The sequence below is a fragment of the Bactrocera oleae genome, chromosome 4 (assembly GCF_042242935.1).
Source record: "Bactrocera oleae isolate idBacOlea1 chromosome 4, idBacOlea1, whole genome shotgun sequence".
Lineage (NCBI taxonomy): Eukaryota > Metazoa > Arthropoda > Insecta > Diptera > Tephritidae > Bactrocera > Bactrocera oleae.
Window position 1 is genome coordinate 45,479,683 of NC_091538.1, and position 24,964 is coordinate 45,504,646.

Sequence of the window (24,964 nt, forward strand, 5' to 3'; positions counted from 1 at the left end):
CAGCCAGCCACACAGACCGCTTGCGGCTTATCAGCGAATAGCATTGACCATAAACTCATTAGCAATATCAGGCAATTGCTTACGGACACACATACACACGCAAATTACTATTTCGTTACTCATGCAGCCAAAGGGGGAGCAGCTGATCCAATTTGGGAGCAACAGAGAGTGAAAGAGAGATGGAGAGAATGGAAGAGTGTCCATAAGCGCACGTAACGCAGGCGATAATGGAGATGGGCGTCTAGCTGAGTGTGACTAACAATAAAACAGCAACAGCTACGAGAGGCATTTGTACACGCCGAGGAAGGCTTTCGACGATCGCAGAACACCCAACCCGCCTAATTTTCATTTAGTACAAGCAAAACAGCGCTACGGTTTGATTGTCCGACGGCGGCGGATGTGAATGAATGCGATTAAAAGCGAGCTCGTAGAATCAGAAGAACGCGTCCAGTGAGCGTCGATAAAAAAACTACTTCATTTATTTTGCTTTGTGAATTTTATGTGCGTGCAAAGTGCGAGTTCAATGGCTACAATTTACAGAAGCAATGAAATAAAATGATATGAAAAGAATGAAATACGGGTTTTGAAATGTATGAAATTTGTATATAAAATAATAAATAAATAATTTAATAAAGAACAACACAATACCCAAAGATATAAAGAATTGCAAAAAAATTAAATATAACAAATTAACATAATATTAAAGTTGTGTTGCCAAATAGAATATATAAAGCGAAAATAACCTTGAGTATTCTTATCATTAGATGTAAACACTCGCTTCTAGCTCATCACCCACTGCTTGAGTGCTTTGCGCTCTTAACCCGCTAATGAAAGCGTAAATATAGCGGATTGAGGTGGAGCTTGTTGTAGTAGAATTGTGTAAACTTAATATTTCAAAGATATGCAATAAGGAACATTATATATTCATAAGACTGCGTTCAAAGGCGGACTCTTTTTGTCGCTCATTATCGGCAAATTTTTTTTTTTGATGTCGCTCATTGTATCAACACAGGTAACACGAGTGCGACAGCTTGAGTCGGACAATTTTCTGAATTTTCTTTCATTTCACATTCGCAAATTCCTGTACGTTTCATATAGGCGGTACACAAAAATATTATTGATTAGCTAATTTTTATTCCATTCACCCATTTCTGAAAGGTTTCTGTTATATTATGGATATCTACATAAATATTTGCATAAAGCATACAAAAGATAGATAATAAAACTCAAATTTCTGAACAAAACGCAAATTTCTTTCTGAAATTCGTAGCAGCGAGTTGTTACGAACCAGAACACAAAGCGTGCCACCTTTCGTTTTTTCCTTACCCACAAAACCGGTTTGGGCGACAAAAAGAGTCCTCCTGTAAACATAGTCTAAGTAGACACACGTGTAAGAGTGATCTGAGGTTTTTTTCAATCTCCTTGGAGATTACATTTACTCGGAGGTTACTTATCCCGTATACACTGCTCGAGACAGTGACACCGTGAGCAGACGTTTTCATAATCATTGTCCTGTTGCACACCATTATTAGATTGGCGGTGTCTTAATTGGAACTTACCAGCTTGCAATGTTTCAGTATTGAAATAATAATTTTAGTTAAATATGACCCTTTGGCTGCACATTCACTCCCTGAAGCTGTATCAGCTGTATTTTTATGAGTATAAAGGACTCAGTCACAGCGATTCATTTCCAGCGATCATTCTCTTGAGAGCTGAGTGCAGGAAAAAGTTGTAGGGCCGAGTTCTAATAACACAGTGAATGGGGAAGCCATCCCGGAGCACGCATAATGTAAAGAGCGTTCACTTACTTAAATAGATGACATTTCCATCATGTTACATTGTAAATAGTTCTGTAGAGGTTTTTGATGTTTTCGTCCGTAACAACCTCTCTCGATAATGTAGCGGCGGAAAATATTTAGAGGAACGCGCCGAGTTGACAATTCTTGGTTGGACAAACCCCGGTTCCAGTCTGATTGCGTAGACCCGACTGTCATATAAACTTTTGCTTTCATACAACCCTCAAACAGTACGGCCATTGATCAATAGCAGCACGCACAGTTGTTATTGGTATTGACGATGCTGTTCGAAGCAAAGATTTTTGGGACCGTCCAAATTTCTGTGGTGTATTCTACAGTCCATGTTCTTCTCAAATAAGTCGATATATCGATTTTCCTTGACTTGGGAACTTTTCCGATGCGTTCGCGAAATATTTTTTTAACTGAATTGGTTCGATATTAAGTTTTTTTGACAAACTCATAAATTCAAAAAAGAATAACAAAATATTTTATATTTCCTCTGAGATAAGATAAGTAGGTATCATAACATAGTTTATTACCCACTTCCAATTCCATATCAACGAACCAGAAAATTTATATTATAGCTAAGATTCTGATACAAAAGAAATAACACCGATTCTTATTATAGGTAGATATACTTTTAGATTATTTCTGCACAACTACAGTGCAATAAATTAATTAAAATAATTGAAGTACTTAAGGTGGCCGCCGCCGCCAAGTGGCTTGAGAGCTTGATTGTTAATCGATAATTTGTGAGTTCGATACTACGGTTCCGGTGATTCCGGAAAATGTATACAAAAATTGGGGGCAACAACTTATGCAGTTTGAATGTTTCTCGATTTCAGCTTTTTAATAACATTGTTGGACCAAATTTCATCTGCTTAACCAAATTCCTAAAGTGACTACCTGCATTTTTGCTTTGGTGTAGTTCTAATTATTTTCATTAATGATGACTGGATGATTCTAAAGGTATATGCGAGTACATATGTATATGTATGGTACATTCCACAGCATTATATATTTTTGAAATTGCTGATAAAATCCTCAATTACGAGAATATTTTTTATTTTTCAATGCATAGGGTAAGAGTTTTGAGTAACTGCTTCACCGTTGATAAGGATGTTAATTCTGGGCTTCTGGGCCAACCTTAAAAGCTTTACACCTATTTTTAATATACAATATAACAATTTAAGTCAAATGAAAGAGTAATTAATGTAAATAATTTACAGATAAAACGTAAAAAGTCGCTTTATTGTGAAAAGCATGGGAGTATGTTGAGAAATCGTTTTTTTTTGAAGCACATTCTGGGCTTCTCAGATGTCTCCAAAAACCCACTCGGAAAATATTAAATATGGAGCACATTGGGACATGTTGAGAAAACAGTTCTCTTGTGACATAAGAATAAGTTTCTCAGGAATCAACCAAGTCCCAGAAAAAAAGAAAACCTATTTTGTTAGCCGATAATTTTTGACTTTTCAAATACTTTTCGGCACCCACCAAGAAAAAATTTTAATGTGGAATGTATTGGAACTTTTTAAGAAGTAAAAGTCTGTCTGCCAAAATTATGATTTTGACTTTTGATACCTAACGAGAAAATAAAGGAGTGTGGAAATAAAAACCTTTACTTTCAAGAGTATTTTTGACTTCCAAGCAAGTCACAATAATATTTTTAACTGCGTAGCTTCTCGCAAAAACCCACCAACACCTTAATTTCATAGGTGTGGAACTTATTGGAACGTATTCAAAAAACCCGCTTTCACCCATAAGAATATATATTTCTGCCTTCGCAAATGTCGCCATTACCCACATAGAAACCAATTTATTGTGAACGCATTTATTAATTATTTAATAAAAATATTAAAAACCTACATAAATTTATTTAAATTTTTCTAAAATATTCGATTAGTAAATTAAATAATTAAGTGCTTATTCATAATCAAAAACATATCAAGAGATTTTAATATATTACAAAGCATCAAAATTTCTTACAGTGTACCAAATTAACGATGTATTATTTTCCGCATAAAGAACACACAAATTGCCGCTAAAATTGCCACAAAGAAATGCAAATTAAATAAGTTTTTCCTCAGTTTACACTTTGTCACCTCGAGTGTGAAAAGCAATTGAAGCTAAAGCAATGCCGCAATGAAACAGCAACAAACATCATTAACAGCAATAAAGTCAATTGAATAATATTTTCTGCTGAAAATAACTCAACTCACACGCGACTACACGAGGTGCATATGTATAAAAAAGCACAAATAACTACAACAACAACAAAAGAAATATACAATATACAATAATATATCTACATATACATATGTATGTATGTCTATACAAGTAGATTTACCATAATTGTATATAGACTATGACTAGTGTATAGAGAAAACGAGAATAAATATGAAATAAAGCACAATAGAAGCTTATCCAATAAAAACACAAACACACTTACAAATAAATAAAACACATTCACACATACACAAATAAGTGTCTAAATAAGTTGGGAATATGTCAAAATATCAACTGCTACTCGAACCGTCTGCCACCGGCGATGAAGATGCTCCCACAACAGTCGTAGACAACAATGACAGAACAACAACAACAAATACAAGCCTCCATAATGCCGCCGAGAACCTACAGGCGCTGCTCTACACCGACAGCAGCAACGATTCCAGCAGCAGCAGCAGCGGCGGACATGCACGTGTAGTACACAACAACAACAATAGAAGCGGTAGCAATAGCATGCTTAGGCCCAGCAGCGGCAGCAGCAGCAGTTGGGAGTACAGTCCCTTCGACAGTGTCAGCGCAAACAGCAATAACACCAACAACAACATTAATCAAACAAAAGCGACTGTGATGTCAAGAGCAACAGCAGCAACAACAGCAACAGAAACAGCAGTGGCGATGAGTTTAGCCAACATGGAAGCGAAAACGTCATCAACATCACTATTGTTGGACGCTTACGAGGCGGATGACACAACGATGGAGGTGCCACTGCTTGGCGGAAATGATAATGCAAGTGAAATTCATATGAAATTTAGTCAAACAAAGGCTGACTCTAACATGTGTACATATAACACTACTGTATACCTACATATACATATGTGTGTTTTTATATAAATTGTTGTTGCTACAATTACCTGCGCTACTCATTTACCCATAATCATAAACATGTATATTGGTATGTGCAGTAGTATGTAATCGTGGTTGTCATTGTTATGTATGTATGTAATTAGGTGCTTGTTATTGTTTTGGGTGGCCGTGTCGTTGTTGTTGTGGGCACAGTTTTAGGCATAAGCAATCGTTTCCATCATATTCATACAAGTATAATGACTTAATGATAGCTTGGCAAGTGCACTGAGTGTGGTGAATTTGGATAATCGTATTCCCTAGCAGCTACCGCAATAAGAAAGTTAAGGCTGCAAATAAGTATACCTCTATTTAAGGTTGTAATTTATCATTTAATGTATTCCTAGTGGCACTACAAGTTTAAACTTGATAGATCCATCTAATAATATAGTATTTTTTTTTAGCTTATATACATCATTGAAATTTGAAATTTAATTTTATAAAACTCCCAAAATAGTCGAGTCTACACGAACTAGAAAAGACCTAGACTTAAAGGGGTTTCCAATAATAGTGATATAATTAAAAAAAAAACGAAAAACAAGTAAGGAAGGGCTATACTCTCCACATATTCAGTACCTAGAGGCTTGAACAGTTTTGGTTTAATTAAGATAATTTGTGGTCACAAGGTGGCATACTTTAAACGCATTATTCACGCAAAGTTTTACTCCGATATGATCATTGTTGCTTGATTTGCATACTGGAAAGTGAAAGATTCAAATGGAATTTAAAATGGTGCCCATTTTCGCACTATAACATAGAAGTATAAAAATAATGTTATGTACCGAATTTGGTTGAAATCGGTTAAGCGGATTCCAAGATATGGGTTTTCCCCTAAAAGTGGGTCAATGTAGCTAGAGGTGCTAATAATATTTGCTTCCGTATAGCTTACGCAGTTTAGGAGATATGCACATTAAACTTATTAGGGGCGGGACCACGCCCACTTAAAAAAAAATGTTAACTACAGATGCCCCTCCCTATTGTGATCCTATTGTGATTTGTACCAAATAAGAGTCTTGTATCTTATTGCAGAGCTTAGTTATGGCAAGTTATTTGTTTTTGATTAATGGCGTTTTTTAGGCGTGGTAGTGGTCCGATTACGCCCATCTGCAACACCAACCGTCTTACGGTACCAAGAAACATGTCTAGCAAGTTTCATAATTTTTACTCAAATTACAGCTTGTACAGACGGACGGACGGACAGACAGTCAACCGGATTTCAACTCGTCTCTTCCTCCTGATCATTTAAAGTGAAGTACAATCAATACAATTAGGTTCTGGAAATAACATCATTCAAATTGTCTCCACGACTTCCTTTGCAGGAACGAGTTCGATACAGCCAATTTTTGAGTACTTTATCCACTAAATCAAGTCGTTGTTATGATCAGCATGTTTAATATTGACTTCTAACATAAAGCTTGAAGAGAGTCTGGTTTTTTGCAAAAGACCAATGACTTCAAATAACCCCACAAGAAGTAGTCTAATGCTGTTAAATCCCAACTTCTTGGAGGCAATTTAATGTCACAATTTCTTGAAATTATCATATCTCCAAATTTTTCTCGCAATAATTCGGTTGTTGCACATCCTACGTGGCACGTGGCCCCGTCTTGTTAGAACTAGATATTGTCCAAATCAACTTCTTCCAATTGCGACCATAAAAAGTTGGTTATCATCGATCTATACAGTAAAGGTCTCTCCATTGGAGTAACCAGCTTCATTTCGACAGAAGTTTGGACCGAGAATTCCACCAGACCAAAAACCACACCAAACTGTCAATTTAGGTGCACTGTCAATAAGGTTGTTCACGAATAATTTGTGGACCTTCTTCACACCAGAATTGACAGTTTTATTTATTCACCGCACGATTATTACGACCATAAAATGGCAAAAGTCATGATGAAATTGTCAAAGTAACGAAATACAATGAAAATAAAATTACAGATCATGATATATTTTAAATGGCCGAAACGACACTTAGAAATCATATCACTCTTATTTAAAAACCCTTTATATGCTGTTTGAAAACTTATCGAGATTAATAAAACGCTGCTGCATGTCCTAAAATTGTTTGGGCCGGCATTTGTGCCAAAACTATATAATTATACCCTGAATAGGTTGAAATTTGTCACACCCAGAAGGAAACGACGGAGACCCTATAATATATATATGTCTGACGAGTTGAGTATATTAAACCATGTCCGCCTCACTATCTGCTTTTCTGTATATATGCGAACTAGTCAATCATGTTTTGAGATATCGAATTATTAAAATTTGCACACGTTATTTTCTCTTCAAGAAGCTGTTTATTTCTCAGAACCGCCAATATCGAAAAGCTGTAGCATATAGCTGCCACGCAAACTTATCGATCAAAATCAAGTCTCTGTAAGAAAAACTTTTTTATTTGACGAGATTCCTTCACACAATTTTGTACAGATCATTGCCAGCGGTAGCGCAATAACCTTCGAAGAACTTGTTCAGATGGAACAACGATTACGTATAGCTGTCATTCAAATGAATCAATTAAAATATAAATATAAACATATATATAGAGTAAAGTCAGCCTAAAGCATGTTTTCACTCGATTTTATTCATTTTAGGCACAAAAATACACGCTTTCTCAATTTCATTAATTTAACAAGAACAAGAACAGTTACAAGCATTAGCTCACACATTGATCGATATTTTTGGCAAAAATTGGCTTGAATAATAATGGTTCGATTTTGACACTTTTTGGTCGTAATATGAAACACCTTAAGGGCACTATTTGTGTAAATTTTTATCATGATATACCAATTAGTGCTTAATTTGCATACTGGAAAGTAAATGGGAAGCAGGCGTGGTTGTAGTCCGATTTTGCGTATTTTCAAACTGTTACATGGGAATGTCAAAATAATCTTATGCACCAAAGTTAGTTGAAATTGATAGAGTAGGTTCAGAGATATGTGATTTCACCTAAATGTGGGCGGTGCCAAACATATTATCCAATTTTGACATTGGATCCTATAAAGTCCTTTTGTGTCATCTCGGATGTAAAATGTCTCTGACACATTCCGTTACTGATTTATAGCAGTTTTAGTAGTTTTTAACAAAACCGTTATATGGGGAGTGGGCATGGTTACCATACGATTTCACCTAATTTCATACTGTTGCAAGAGGTGTCCTGTACAAATTTGGGTGATTTATCTATAATTGTTTGGGAAACATATACATTAAACTTATTAATGTGCAGGGCTGCGACTACTTTTTAAAGATTTTCAAATCACAGGTGCTCCTTCCTAATGCGATTCGTTGTATCGAATTACAGTTTTGTATCTTAATTTACGACTTAGTTATAGCAATTTATAGGTTTCCGATTAATGGCGTTCTGTGGGCGTGGCAGTAATCTGATTACGCCTATCTACGAACTTGTCCCCAAAGTACACGTGTACCAAGTTTCATTAGCATATCTCAAGTTATCGTTTGCACGGACGGACAGACAGACCAGAGAATCAGAATTAATTATGTTAGATTTACGAAGTTTCTACCGAGGTCTAGACCAATTCCATTCATATTCAGCACTAAATCACATAATTTTTAAAAAAGCTTGTTTCATTAAAATATCACACATATTGACTAACCTAAACGGTTAAAAATCAACTGAGAAACCGAAAATCACTATATAAGGTATATTGGCAACAGAAAAAGATATAGACTGATTGCATTAATTTTTGACATGACGCGGGTATAATCGCTAACATATTTTCAACAATTTTAAAAATATATAACTCACAAACTGACCGACATAGTCGGCATAGGATTTGTTAGAGTAACGTATATGAGTATGTAGTATAGTGAGTTGGGGTAATTCATATTTTTACCAATTTTACATATTTTCGCAATTCAACTATAGAATAACCTAATTTTCCTAAGACATCCTACATATTTACCGATATACGCTATAAAGTCACCCAGAAATTTGAAAATCCTATGTTGGGTATATGGAAGAAATGGGTTGATTGATCTCTGAACTATCTCGAATAGTTTTAATTGTTTCAAAAAACCGTTAAGTATTCGCTAAATCAAAAATATAACTCATCGTTTATGTGTGCGCAGTGGGCTTTAAGTTGGCTGTGAATAACAAGATATTTAAAAGCAAATTCTGGGATTTTTAGACATTATTCAGTGTAAGCCATTGCATGGTAGTAAATTGACAAAGCATACGTATGTATATACAAGTATGTCACATATGGTAATTGTCATAACTTGCGTTTACTTTAATAGCTGGTTTGATAGCTATTCATCTAAAGGATTATACCTATAATTACTAATAAACACCTTATGTTACGAAAAACTATAAAAAATGTACCATAATTTTTTAAATTTATTGTATTAAAATATATTTTAATATAATATAATATGTTAAAAGTCATTCAACAGCAATCATGCTATAATTTATCACAATTTATAATCTTCTTAAGAAAAATTAATATTATAAATTTTAGGTTTCAAAAATATTGTAGTTATATTCTAATCCATTAAATTCAGAACGCACAGCCTATTTTGGAATGTGGTGAATCACCTTCAGGATCCTAAATGAACTGAAGGTGTACTATTATTATGCTTATGCTTCATTTCTACGCGGCTATATTCTACACACGTAAAGTCTATAAGCATAAACGGCAAGTTTTCTACTCGAGGTGAATTCTGAATAGAGTTAATTTGAAGGCTGCCACTCTACTTTTGTCATTTCGAAATGTTTTTAATATTAACAAACAGTAGCTACATATCAAAGTACACTTATTTAATATTTCTTTGAATCACTTTCATCACATCGACTTTTAATTAGCTGTAATACCACTTCGTGGCAAACTTAAATATTTTTTATATAATTTATGCACTTCTTTTTTACATTTTTTTTTTAAATATGTCTTATACTAAATTGAAATAGCTTCGGTATATGTAAAACGATTTGTACCTACATATTTATTACAAGTATAACAAAAAGCTCAAAAAAAAAAAATTTAGTCACTATGAAATACTTTTTCAATAAAATTATATTGGTGAAAAAAACACAACAAATTGCGACCATAAAAAATTTAGTACAACATACTCGCACAATATAATTGAATATTTATTTTATACATTGAATTTAGAAAAAATCAAAAATCTATACAGTTTGCTGCCTCTAAATATCCGTTAATCCTACACACAAATGTTCGCCGAATTTTCAACTCGCTTGTCAAGCATGCAATCCATTTTTTGCCGCCGGCAATCAGCGGCAACTCTCTAATGCGGCATTTTTTAGCAGCGTCATTAAAAATGCAAAAACAATTACAACAACATTGAAATCACAAAAAACTATTTGAAATTAATACAGCAATGAAACACCGAGAACATGCGGCGCATCAACAAGACCTTTCAAATCATATCTCGATAAATCAAAAAGCTGCAAACAATTTATATGCAGCGCGCATAACGGCACATATATAGACGACAGCTGCACAAATTCATAATTAAATATTTACTTTCGGAATAATAAAGATGCGTAGAAAAAATGTTGGCGCTGTTTACACGGGTAAATGGTGCGTTCTGATTATTGTTGTTTCCGATTTAGTGTTTGATAAACGATTTTTTTTTATATTTTTTTAATTATGATTTATGCTGCATATTTTCAAAACATTTTAGCCGAAATTTAGCGCACAGCGCGTAGTGATGAGCGGCAATTGCATTGGTGAAATTTAAATTGCATGCCATAGGACTTTTTCTATGGATATATGTGTGTTACGATAAACACACACGTTATTTGTATGTGTGTGTGTGTGTTTGTGTGTCCGCGTGAGTGAGTCAAACATAAATACGCCCTTTGCTTTCACAAACAATTCGCATCATTGAGCGCGTGGGATTTGTAGATCTTTGTATATGTGTGTGTACATATATGTGAGGGCGTGTTTGTATGCACTTATATAGAGGTGTATGCTTGTGTTTCTCTCATGAATTATGCACCGTGCATTCCGCGGCTGTAAACAAAAAACACGCAAAAATACCCAAACACTGCCAGCACGACAACGGCATAACAACAATTAGCAAATAAATGATAAATTCATGTAAATAAATTAGAATTGCATAGGAAATTTCCATTGAAAACGCTGGCGAAAATTCGCTGGTAGCAAATCAAAATTGCGGGCATAAATAATAGAGTTGCATTTGCAGGAATTTTTCGGCATACAAATAATGCAAGTGGCATGTGCATTGGCAAACACAGCAACACGACCAATTATATAACGGGTGCTTTTTTAGGAGTGTGGTTTTCAATGAGGCAATACTTTTTTCAGGGTTGGTCTTTTTGACAGTTATTACTTGATTTATGTTTCGGTTAGTGACCGTAGAACCAAAACCGTAGAACGTATCAGCTGATTCGAACATTTTTATTAGAGCGCACTGTAAATGAACACTCACCACTGCCTCTACTGTCCGCTTCTACCATCTGTACCGTGGGATATACGCGAAAATTGGATTTTTCCCGCAGAAACGAATCAGCTGATTGCTCCCTTACAACACAGAGTTGCCAGTCTCGATATTTAATGGTAGTCCAAAAACAAACTTGAGTAAATTTTAAATATTCTTAAACTAACTCAAAATCTACAATGGCAACATTGCTCAAATGAAAAAAAACAACAACTTATTTCTATGCTGTCACTACGGGCATAACTTTCGTTTGATACTGGCGGTAAATACGGAAGGGCGGAACGTCGGTTATTAATTACAGCTTTATACTCAGTTTGGTTTGCTATTTCATAATGAAAAGACTTACTCCGGAACAACGTTTACAAATGGTGAAAATTTATTATCAATAAAGCTGGTAACTTGGGCAACCATGGATCGGCTTTGTATCTCGTTTACTTTAGTGAATAACATGCATCGAAGACGTTATTGCTGCTGAGGAGTAGAGTATCGAAGAAGAGCCGAATGAGTCCATCGGGCGGCAACAATTGGAGCTGTGCCCATCTACTCTATGAAAGATTTTGCGGAAGGATCAAGAATTGAAGCGGAACGACCATCAAGCGCGTCGCACACTAAGTGAATAGCCGCAAAACGAGATGGTGACCGAACACCGATTTTATAACAAAATGTTGTTCAGCAATGAAGCTCACTTTTAGTTAAATTGATGCATTAATAAACTAAATTGGCGCATTTAGAGTGATGACAATCCACAAGCCATTGTTGCGACGCCTTTACATCCTCAAAAAGTCACTGTTTGATGTGCTCTATGGGCAGAGGGAATTATTGTTAAGGGAATATTCGGCGCGTTGTTGCTGACATATGGCCCCGATTGTTGCAAAAAGTAGTCGAAGATTGGGCCTTTCGGCTGGAATTTATTCGGTCGCTTGCGTGAAATCATTTTTAAAACATACTATCAAACCCTTAACTCTATGATAAAACTAAATGATTGGCCATAGCATTAAACAATTTACGATTTATTCCTTTTTGAAAACCACATATCTAAAAAAAACACCCTTTATATGTTGTGTGTGTGTGTATTCGGAGCGCTAGCAAATATAGTTTGTTTATTTATTTAATGCAGAACCATTCATTCGACCGAATACATTTGCAACAATTTCATGCTACCATTGAAACAAACATACAAAAATACACATACACAATAATAGCAACATGCATATATACGCATACATACAAACATACATGCAGTCATACATGTTACTCTGCGTCATTTATGCCTTACTGCAAATATAATACTTGTTGTTGTTGTTTTTGTTATTTTTTCAATTATTTGTGCGAACACTCATCTACTATTGTATTTGCTCTCACACCCGCACAGAGCGATTACCATAACCACGCACACCAGCAGTTCATCTCCGCTTCCGCTGCCGCCAACAATGCTGCTGCCGCAGCCGCCGCCACCTGCCATTGCCAATTACCCGGATTTGGCACAAATCTGCATACAAAATCCACACAAGATGCGAAATTCAAAATTGTATTAGCAATTACGCTGTGCTGCGTTTTCATGGTGAGTAAATCAATCACAAAGCAGGCGAACCACGAAGCACTCACACACATACACATGCGCGCGCAACAACAACACTGTACATCTACCGTGTGTATGTGTGTACGCTTATGTTTTATGCAAAAAGTGTTTAGCGCATCCAGCGAGTGCTGTATTACGGTGGCACGTGCCAGCCCAGCGGCAAGCGCAACACTTATTTTCACCTTTGTGCTGGCGGCGCGCATGGCGTATGAGTAACGCGCGCCGCCTAATGCGGCGTGTGAAATTCCCACAACCGGTCGGTCGCTGGCTCGCACTTAATTAATTAAACACCGGCATTGCTGCGCATGTATGTGTGTATATCATATACACACCCGTGCGGTTGTCACGCGCAAATCAACAAATTCGCCGACACTTTCCCTGGCCGCCCGCCTGCTTGTCCGCCATACACTCGCTGGTATGCACTGTCGCTATTGCCTTTGGCGTTGCATTTCCATTTCAATTATGTATTGTGTTTGCGCAGATTGTTGAATTCCTTGGCGGCTATATGGCCGGAAGTTTGGCTATCATGACGGATGCCGCCCACTTGGCGTCCGATTGCATTAGTTTTGTCATCGGTTTAGTGGCAATTTGGTTGGGCGGACGACCGCCCGATGACCGTATGACCTTCGGCTATAAACGCATGGGTAAGTGTGATGAATAGAATCAGTATTTACAATTTTTACAGTTACAGTTGAAAGACATTTTTATAAAATCGAAATAAATTTAGATAACTAATTATCTTGCAAGTGGAAAAATAAAACTAAATTGACGGTATTTACTAAAAATTTATTTAAATTTAATTAACAATAAATCTTAATAAAAATTATTTTAAAACCTTAGCTTAATCATAAGTGGTATTCTAGATTTAAGTTTTTCTCTTAAAAGCGTAAAGATTGTCATAATTTTTCTTCATATGGCGTTAGCATTAAATCTGCTTATTTGCTGTCGCTCACGACATCGCTGATTTTTTTATATGAAAAGTTTATATAAGAAAAACATATTTAAATATTAAAAAAATATTTGGTTTTAAATCAAATCTTGTAAACAAATAGAATGAAGCTTGGAGAAAATATGGTATAGTCATTCTAAATAATTTGATCAAAGATTGTAGCGTTCGCTTGGTCAATAAACAATGTCCAATTTCACTAAGATACCCTATTAAATAAAAAATGGCTTTACATGAATTTGAGTTTTATTAGTCAGTTTACGAGTATATGGCAGCCATATGCTATCGTTGTCCGATTTAAACAAAAAATTTTGCAGTGGTTATTGCCCTCCCTTGAAAAATAAATTATACAAAAGTTTGTAAAGATAAATCCTCTATAAAAAAAGTTTTCCATACAAGGACATTGTTTTGATCGTTCAGTTTGTAAGGCAGCTATATCCTAGAATCGTCCGATATTTGCAGTTCCAACGAATGTGCAGTTTCTTGGGAAGAAAAGGACGTGTGCAAAGTTTTAAATCGATATCACAACAACTGAGGGACTAGTTCGCGTATATACTGACGACTTAGTTCGTCACCCTGTTTATTTATATACATATATATATATACTTTATAAAGTCTCTGACGCTTCCTTCCTTCTGGGTGTTACAAACTTTGTGACAAATTTAATATACCCTGTTCAGGTATATTATAACCACACTTGAAAAAGTTACCAACTATTCTAAAAAGTAAGTAAATTAAAGAAAAAGTAAATTCGAGATCAATATTGCAAAATTTAGTGATAATTCTTACTAATTTTGACACTAATTATTGTCAATAACAATTTTTAGCTGTTTTAACTTACGAACTATTTTTAAGTCATTTATTTTTTTCAAATTATTCGAAATTAAGAAAGAGTCTTAAATTTTCTTGTAGTACCTCCAAGTCAAGAACTGAGCAGATTTGGCAGTCTTTGGGGCCTCAGTCGTGTTTTTGAAGAAAACAGGAACAGCAATGAAAGATATAAGAACATTTTTCAAAGTTTTATTTTGAGGATAAGTCACACCTAATCCTTAAAATAAAGTTATTAAATCTGCATTAAAATAATCTATTTAAGAAAACATAATGCGGCTCTTAAAAACTCACTATAATATTGCTCTTGTGGCAAGATTCAATTGTTTCAACTTGAACACAATTAATATAGAATCGTCTTGTTGTACGCTGTCATGCTCTCGTGTGAAATTGTAACGGTAATTGTTGAATTGTGTTGAATTGAAACCAAAATAAAAAATAATAATCAGCTGTTAAGAAGTCGGCAAATTTTCGTAGATTTGTTAATTTTATTACAGCATATTTTTTGAAACACAAATTTTCAAATACACATATATAACTATATATTTGTCTACTCTATAATTTATCTAATCTAATTAGTGTTGTTAAATTGCTTACATTTTTATTAACGCATAACCAAATTCTCTCTGCTGTATATTGATTAGAGGTGATGGGCGCCATTGTGTCGATATTAGGTATTTGGATACTAACCGCAACACTAATTATTGTGGCCATGGAACGTTTATACTCCAATGACTTCGATTTGAAAGCCGACACTATGATGATTATATCGGGCATTGGCATTTTAATTAATATCGTGTAAGTAGAAATAATCGAAATTATCTAATTTTAAATTTAGTTTGGTTTAATGTAAATAAACAAGGGCTAAGACCGGATGCGGCCAAACATTATCATATAGTTGTAAGAATCAAAGGTAAAGGGATATTTATTACAATCGATTACAAATAACATAAAGAACTAAAATAATTATATTAGGTATATTGGGGCTAAGGGAAGGTATGGACTAATTTCATTGCTTAAGAAATTAAACCAAAGCATGATATATAAAATGTTTCCTCTGAATTTCATTAAAACAAATGTGAGTTGTGTTCTCGATATGAAGTCAACTGGAATAACGAAAATCATTATCTGAAGAGGGGCTTAATTGAAATATAAAGAGTTAGAGAAAGATTCAAATTAACACAAGAGCGTTCTGTGTTTGTTTTGGGACTCGGTTTCATAGCAGGGGGTATAAGGCCTTCAAAGCATGGTTGAAAGGTTAAGCATTTTGCTAAGCATTGTTTTGGTTATACACCAATATGTGAGCTTTGGGGATTCCAAATAATATATTAACCAATCCCATTTCATTTAAATATATGGTACTAAATAGCTACGGCATATTTATTTCTATGATTTGGAATAGGCTCTTCCATTCCCTTCGAAAATTTTTCTTGCCAGCACTATTATACCACAGGACATGGTGCCCTTAGCGTAAATAATTAATATAAGGTTCGGCAATTCTAGCCTCAAATTATGTAGACATGTAAGTTCAAAACCCAATACATATTTATAAGGAGTCTGAAGAATGGTTAATATTTTGTAAAAAAAATATATTACATTTCTACGCTAAAGACTGTTTATGATGCCAGTATTATTTAAATTAAGTACTTCCTAGACCTATGTTATTATAGTGAGAGAGTTTCTTTTTTTTTTTAATAATAGTAAAGAATGAGAACATTTTCTTTCATTACTTCAAAATATTATTATATATTTTATTACATAATTCTGCCATAAGTTCTGTTACAAGTTCTGGACGTTATAAAAATGAAAATATCACACATTTTTTTATAAAGGCAGTTTTATTTAATAACTTATATATATATATATGAAATGAGCAATGTACAAAATTTTATTCAAAATGATCGTCCTCTGATTTCACATAAGCCCTCAAACGATTTAAGACTCGCGACCATGGATCAATGGCAGCACGCACAGTTCCTATTGGTATTGACGACGCTGCTCGAACTACACATTTTTTGAGACTCTCCAACCACAAACTGTTGTACAATGAAGTCAAATCGGCGCTTCCAGACGACCAATCATCTGTAGCAATGAATTCAAGAATATTGCTTTTAAGCCACTGCGATGTGATTTTTTGTTTGTTTGCTGGAGAAAAATCTTGCTGGAAGATCCAAGCTCAATATCGATGAGAGGATTGCTTAACTGCTTTACCACACTTTCTAAGGGATCCTTCTGATACACTTTTGCCTCAGCTTTTATACCTTTTTCACAGAAGTAATGAGATGTACTTCCTATAAATGAGACTCGCCACCAAACCATTATAACAGCTTTGGAATACCACCTTTTGAGTATTTATTAATAAACGTCTCTCTTATGGCAAGATTGAGTATATTGCCATAAAATAAAAACTCTCAAAATATACGAGTATTAATATTTGTATTACCGAAATATTGTTAGACAGAGTTGCCAACAATCGATTATTTAGATATGTAAAAAATTTACACATCAGACGCATTTGTATCAATCAAAAGCATACCTTAAGAGCTCAAAATAAATTCAAGTGTTTGTTATTGTCTAGAATCAGAACTTGAGTATGAAAATCGAAACCCAAAAAAAAAATTTTTTTGTTTAAAGGTGTTATTCATAAGCAAGATTGCTATCTACCTGAAAAAAAAAAATTTACTCGACCTGCAAATGAAAAAGTTACATTAATGGTATTACTTGAATCAGAGTTGACACCATCTCAAAAAAAGAAAAATGTAACAATAAAGTCCATAAATCACATCATATACTATTATGTGGGTAACAAACAGAACGTATTTGAGACAGCTCTATTCGGAAAATTCGTTAGATAAGAGTTGCCATCTAACTAAGTCTTTCAAACTTGAAGTTTTGCAAAACTTTTAATAATTGAAAAACAAAAGATAAAGTAATACTTTTTTCATAATTTAATCTTCTAAAATTTTACGAATTTTAATGAAAGCATTTGGTGTTAAAATATGTACTGATAATAACAAAAGTTCGATACAAATATTTTTAGTTATTCTACTGACTTTAATTTCAAAATAATTAAATTCTCTCTCATCGGTGGTAATTTCAGTAAAAAACGCACTTATTTATATGTATATGAATGCATTTTATTAAAATTTAATTGCCAATTCAGCTGCAATTCATTTGCATACATATTTTATTCGTGCGTTTTTACGCACCTAGATAAGAGTACATACATATGGAGTATACGATATAGTATTGCTCATTTAAAATTCGTATTGTCGGCTGCGCACTTTTTTATTGAACTCAAATTTGTTTCACATATGTCTTTCAGCATGGTTTTCATACTCCACGGCTCATCGCTAACGCATGGAGCTGCTCATGGTCACAGCCACGCACATGCACATGCGCACTCACATTCGCACAGCCATTCAGCGTCGGCCGACAATGCTTTGCTGCAAGTGAATGGTTCAAATGGCGGCGGTGGCAATGAATACAAAAAATGGTGAGTAAAAAATATGCTAACCAGTTACTCAAATGTACTTACACGTATACAAAAATATATGTATTTGTGGATAATTTATATACAGTTAAGTAATTCAGTTAAAATTACTGTAGAAATCCAAACTAATTTATAGTCTTCACTATAAGATCTTCAAGCGTATATTTAAGTTGACGATTTGAGTAGCTCGGTCAATTAATATGTTAAAACCGATTAAGTTCTAACTTGTTTTTATAAAATTAAAAAAACTATAATTTCATAAGGTTTCCAAAATCATATAAGTACTTTAATTAAAATGAAGGGACAATTTGATTAGGTGCTTAAATATAACGCTTATTTTTATCAGTGTGACTCTTTAAACAGTTCTCCCTTTTATTTACCAGTAATAAGAGACATTCTAATATACTTATCAAGTTTCCGTTTTTATCCAATACCATTTATTTCTTTTATGTTTTATGGTCACATCAGACGCATTTGTATCAATCAAAAGTATACCTTAAGAGCTCAAAATAAATTCAAGTGTTTGTCATTGTCTAGAATCAGAACTTTAGCATGAAAAAAGAAACCCAAAAAAAATTTTTTTTTGTTTAAAGGTGTTATTCATAAGCAAGATTGCTATCTACCCTTTCCTCCAGAGAAAAGTGAAAAAGGTCACCTCTGAGGAACAAAGGCACAAGTACGTAGACATGGACGGGTCCGAACTGGATAAATGAGTGGGAGCTGATCTCTTTTCAGCAAAATTAGATACAGTAATTAAAGAAAGCCTTCTTGTTCTGTCAAAGAGGATGGTTACAACAAGAAATATATTTATATATACAGCTAGCCAAGCGGCTTTGAATTCACTAAAGTTTCTTCAGGTTATATCAAAGATAGTGAAAGAAAGTCTTTATGAATTGGTGAAACTTGTATCCCATTTCACGATAATCTGTAAAATCGAAGATAGTGAAAGTGATGCCTTGGTCTCTTAGTCAAACTAAGATCCCATTTCACGATAAACTTGCAATGGGTCCCAGAATATACCATAGTGCTATTCTAGGTAACTTTGAATCAAATGAATCAACCTGCAAAGGTATTCAGAATCTAGCCCGTAGTATTAGAGTCTTCGGATTCACAACACCGTTATGCGGCTCAAAACTGCTGTTCTTCATTCAGTTCCTTTCTTTCCATCAACATATTTGTCGCATGTATGAGCATAAAGCTGCAACCGCTAGAAGTTTCAAGATGAACCTAGTTCTAATAAAATTTTTGTTTAGCATTAGTTAAAAAAGAAGATTTGGTGAAATGGCGATTTTTAAGCGAACTATTTAGTCAACGATTTCTGACATCTGAATTAGTTGGTTTTTAAATCTCGTATTTATCGATACATCGCAATGAAGTTTGAAGCAGATTTAATGCGTACATCTGTTTTGTTTTTAAAACAATGCATATGTGAAGGAAAAAGCAAAATTATGCAACGAGTATTTTTTTAGACGTGTGGTATTCATCGAGGTATTACTTTTTTCGGAGTTGGTCTGTTTGATATATGTTATTTGATTTATACTCATTTTGGTTTTTGTCATTCTATAATGAACAGACTTTCTCTGGAACAACGTTTGCAAATGGTAGAACTTTATTACTAGAATAATGATTTACGTCCAATATTCGGTCGACATAATCGCCCTACAGAGTCTGTAATTCAAGCAACTATGAATCGGTTCAGCACCGCTAATGGATAATGCGCATTCTCAAAGACGCCGTACAGTGCGCACCGAAGACGATATAGTTGTTGTGGAGCAGGTTATCGAAGAAGACCCGAATGCGTCCATCCGCCAACATTTGAAACTGTGCACATCCACTTTATGGAAGCTTTTGCGGACCATCAAGCGCGTCACATGTTCGGTGAATGGGTTCAAAACGCGATGCCACCGATTTTCTAAAGAAAATTTTATTTAGCAATGAAGCTCACTTTAAGTTGAATAAGTACGTTGATAAACAAAATTCTCCCATATGTTTCCAATAAGACGGCGCTACATGCCATCGCCATACAGCTAACGAAAAAATCAATTTATTGAACGAAACTTTTGGTGAGCGCATTAACTTGCGTCGTGGGCTTGTGATGTGGCCTTCATGAACGTGCGATTTAACACCGCTGTATTATTTTTTATAATTTTTATTAATTCCTGGGAAGAATATGGCTGACATGCGGCTCCAATTGTTGCAAAAAGGCAAAAATTGTTCGGCCTCACGGCTGCAATTTATACGAGTTAGCCGCGGCAAACATTTCGCCGAAATCATTTTTAAAATATAATGCCACACCCTTATCTCTATAACAAAACTAAACTTTTGGCCGTAATATTAAATTATGTGTGTATTGTTTATTCTTGTCTAAAAGAAACCGCCTTTAGCTACTGCATAAATGTTATTTATAAGTCGAGTAAAATTTCTATTTCTATTTTCTACAATCGGTTTCATGCCAATCATTTACATTTATACCAGTTTTTTGTTCGAGCCACTACTCTACTCCATTTTTTGCGAACCGAAGACAGCTTTTATGTTATATATTAACTATTTATGACATTATCCCAATTTTACAGTTAAACTGAAAACTCAGCATGAGATTTCATCTGATAAACTAATAACTGTAACTTTATCAAGATATAAATACTTCAACTAAATTCACGCACAAAAATTTACAGCACTTAAATTTGTATGCCACGCAGATTTTCATTTCTCCTTGTTTCTGTTTTTTCCAATTTTTTTTTTTGTTTTTTCCTTTCAATTTTAACTTTTGATTTTCCCATACGTGTTTTTCTTTTTTCAATTTCTTGTTATTTGCAAATTCCCATTAATACTTACATGCGCTTGTATGTAAATGAAGTTAATCCAAGCGGATTCATGTGCATAATTCATATTGACTTGTGCATATTTTCGTTTACAAAAGTGCTTAAAATTGATTTCGCCAGCGCTTTTTATGAATTTCAAATGCGTGCGATGCGTGTGTGCGCTTATTTATTTCTTGCGCCGTGCTGGTGTATTTTCCCTACATACATAAATGATAATTTTCCCCCATTTTTTGCTGGCAATTATTAATTTTTTCCTCATTTGACACACTCGCTCTCGACATTTGTGTCAATAAGCAACACATTTCAATTTACCGCCAGCGATTTACCAACTTAATTCGCAAGCTATTTTTTCGTCCTGCAAATACACATGTGTATGTGTATGTGTGTGCCAGCGGATTTTTCTCTTTTAATTATAGTTGCAATTATTTTTTACATGATTTTGGTAGTTTCTGTTTTTAGCTCGCATTTTCGCACTCGCTTCTGCACTCATCTATTTTTAATTTTTTTAACGCTCACATTTTTTCTTGATTAACTTTTAATTTACTTATTTATTTATTTATTCGCTTTGAATATTTTTAAATTTTTTTATCATTGCGCCCACCCACAGTGATACCGCCGAGAACCTAAATTTACGCGCCGCCATGATACACGTCATCGGCGATCTGGTGCAGAGCATTGGCGTCTTTCTTGCATCAATTTTGATACAAATTTATGTAAGTCAATTTCGCGCTGATTCCACCGTTTAAATTTTTTATTTAATTTGTGTTTTATCTCTTTTCCACCGACAGCCTAGCGCGAAGTTTACCGATCCGTTGTGCACTCTTCTGTTCTCCGTTATCGTTTTCATGACCACTGTGCCTCTGTTTCGGGAATCAGTTGGTATTCTTCTGGATGCTGTGCCGTCGTCGATCTCACTGCGTAGTTTGGCGTTGGATTTGGCCGACATTGAAGGCGTTAAGTGAGTGCTGTTTGGATCTGTTAAAGTTAACACTGACATAAGACATATAAGTATTATATTTACCCTTCTCTATGCTCTTTTTTCAACAGATCCGTACATCATTTGAACGTCTGGAGTCACACAAATAACCACAGCGTCATGATGGTGCACTTAGTCATTGGTGAGTATTTCTTTGCTTCGGCATTCCTACTAAAGATAAAAATACAAGAATTAAGTGAGAAACTGAAGTTTCCGAAAACTCAGGTTAGTTGAAGATACGTTGAAAAGGCTTTCTCTCCACAAAATTTAACGATATATTTCACTAAAAAAGAATTGTCTAAAACCTTTAAATTTGACCTGGAGCTTTTCCATTCAGATGATGCCGAATTTGTAGTTTCGATCTAAGCTTATTTCATAGAGCTTTTCAAAAAAAAAAAATAAAACGCATGTAATTTAATGTCATGCACAAGAATATAGCTTTGCCATTATGGTTTCAAAGTGATTCCGGTCAAGTGTCCGCCACGGTCTCGGACTTATCTGTATATAGACAAACGACTTCCTATAACCACATAAAAAAGAGTCCAGCGGTGTTAAATCGCACAATCTTGGAGACCACGCCACAGACACATGACGCGAGATAATACGATCACCAAAAGTTTCTTGCAATAAATCGATTGTTTAGTTAGCTGTATGACGGTGGCATGTAGCGCCGTCTTGTTGAAACAAAAGATCGTACATATTTAGCCAAATCTTATCTTTTCTGGTTTTAAAATACACTCCAAACATTTATGCTGTTAGCGAGGGTCCACCGCACCTACAAGTAGAACATACTGGCTTTTTTATATTTTGCGTCTGCCGAAACTCATAACCAGGGCACACCGAGTTATCACGCTCTCGTCCTTCAAACCCACATTACTAAAGTATCGGAATGGAGTGCAGTAGAGATTATGACAGTTTCCCGTTACTTTATATGCCATATGGAAAAAGTAGAATTTAAAATTACTATTAAAACTTGATAGTACGTAACGTGTCGCAATGACTTGTGCTATAACATTCTTGGTTTTTGAGATTTTTCATCCTTAGTAGTGCTCTCAATAAATCAGCCAAACGATGCGATATGGTCACAATGCTACCTCAATCCAATTATGATTCTAGAAATGCCTTCTTAACCAAATAATGATTCGATTCTGACTGATTAAAATCCCTATATAGTCAATTCGGTTCGGTTCGGTTTCTAAAAAATCGATTTAAAAACGACTCTGTTCGATTTCCTCCTAGTTCATGGTCATCTGTGATTATTTGTTCAGCACGTATTATTGACTTCTTAGAATCTCAGCAATTTCTGAATAATCTTGGAATGCAATTATAATTCCAATGCAAGCGTCACGTGCAGCCATTAATTTTTCACTAAATCTTTTAATTGAATTCTGAAAAAGTAAATAACTGCATTTACTAATGAGTTATATTAAATTTCCAATTTGTGCATTCACAGATTTTCTCTCGGATAGCAACACGGTGCTGCAGCGCGCCACACAAGTAGCCTGTGGCAGCAAATATGATATCAAACATTGCACCATACAAATCGAACGTTCCTCGAGCGCATAAAACCATTGCATTTGAGACGAATAAGCCAACATATGCTTGTGTGCAGCAAAGAAGAAAAAAGTAAATGAAATTAAAACTTGTAATAAAATCATTAACTTTATGATTTTTATTGCCAAAGACTGAACCGACAGATTAAACGAGCATTGGACGCCTTGCCAGACCAATGAATGTGTGAAGAGATTGTGAAATTTAAGTTTAATAGTTAGCAGTGCGGGTAGAGTAAGAGAGATAGGAGAGGAGATGATATACAAGGAGAGGAGATCTATATACATATATCTATGTGTTGGTGCTCATTTATGAGCGCTTAAGGACGCTTGGAGGAGGAGGAGGAGGAGACGGCATCCGAGCTGGAGTAATTCCATCACAGACAATTGACGTTGTCATTAAATGCTCTGCGCTAATTGATCGTTAAATTTATTACCGCTATGACAAGGCGCTCGAGTGCGTGGATATATGGCTGTTTCTCATATATGTTTATATATATATGAAGAATGTATATATTTCACACGTGTGCTTCATAAAATGTGTACAGCATATATAAGTATATGCACATATATACACACATATCAAACGACCCCAATTCACAATCATTTATTGCCATTACTCACTATTACTAAGCGTGAAACACCAAAGTTCACCGCTAAAACAAGCAAAAAAAAACCAAAAAAAAAAACTAAAATAAATAAACTAAAACTCAAACAAATCACAAAGGTGTGAATATAAATTGTAGCTTTCGAAAATACATGTATAAGGGTATATACAGAAAATAAACAGTCTGCTGTTTGCTTGTTTTATCGCGCTCAATGTGATAATGAAAATCCTCGCGGTTAAACAGCAATTACAGCGCTGCAATATTCAGGTAAACAAAATTGCAAAAAAAAGTATTAGAAAAAAATAAAATTGTAAAATAAGCAACAGTTAATTAGTATATGTATGTGGCCTTAGTTTTTGAGCGTGTATAATAATATTATATAGTTGTATATGTCTAATAGTTACTATGTATGTGCATCACAAAAATTAATTAAAATTGTCGTATTTATTCAGCGAGGCTAATAAAAGTAAAATATTAAATGCCAGAAGTATAAAATTTAAATGAAACCGGGAAACGATTGCGACTTTTCAATTATTTTGCTTTTTATTTAGGTGTTATTTACTGCTTCGTCGCACCCACGTTTACCGCACTCTACAAATATTACTTAAATAATCACATTTACGAAGCCTTACCTAAGCACACGTACTTGAAAGCTGTCAATCAATCGAAGCTTGGGTGGTAACGTCTAAATTCGAGTCGAAGACGGCAAATGATCAGAAAACTCACAACAGTTGGTTGTTCTATGTTCTATGTCTGTATGCATATATTTATATATGGTTGTATGTTTCAGTGACAC

At 34.6% G+C, this 24,964-nt stretch overlaps 1 protein-coding gene across 7 annotated transcripts; it reads left to right on the forward strand.

Annotated features, from left to right (window-relative positions):
- ZnT41F (Zinc transporter 41F) lies at positions 1-24,682 on the forward strand. 7 transcript variants are annotated; one of them, XR_004976517.2, is made up of 11 exons: positions 1-590; positions 3,788-4,811; positions 12,739-12,927; positions 13,427-13,589; positions 15,364-15,517; positions 18,045-18,215; positions 21,642-21,747; positions 21,823-21,992; positions 22,082-22,152; positions 23,464-23,636; positions 23,695-24,682. XR_004976517.2 is itself a non-coding variant. In XM_070107808.1 (11 exons), exons 3-11 carry the CDS (start codon positions 4,305-4,307, stop codon positions 23,574-23,576), a joined length of 1,644 nt encoding a protein of 547 aa, XP_069963909.1. In that variant the 5' UTR covers positions 1-590; positions 2,642-2,765; positions 3,788-4,304; the 3' UTR covers positions 23,577-24,682. The 7 variants fall into 7 exon arrangements, 6 of the variants coding, with proteins under 6 accessions (XP_069963909.1, XP_069963908.1, XP_014099396.2 ...); XM_070107808.1 differs by adding an exon at positions 2,642-2,765 and having other exon boundaries at positions 23,464-24,682; XM_070107807.1 differs by having other exon boundaries at positions 3,770-4,811; positions 23,464-24,682.
- Positions 24,683-24,964: the final 282 nt, after the last annotated feature.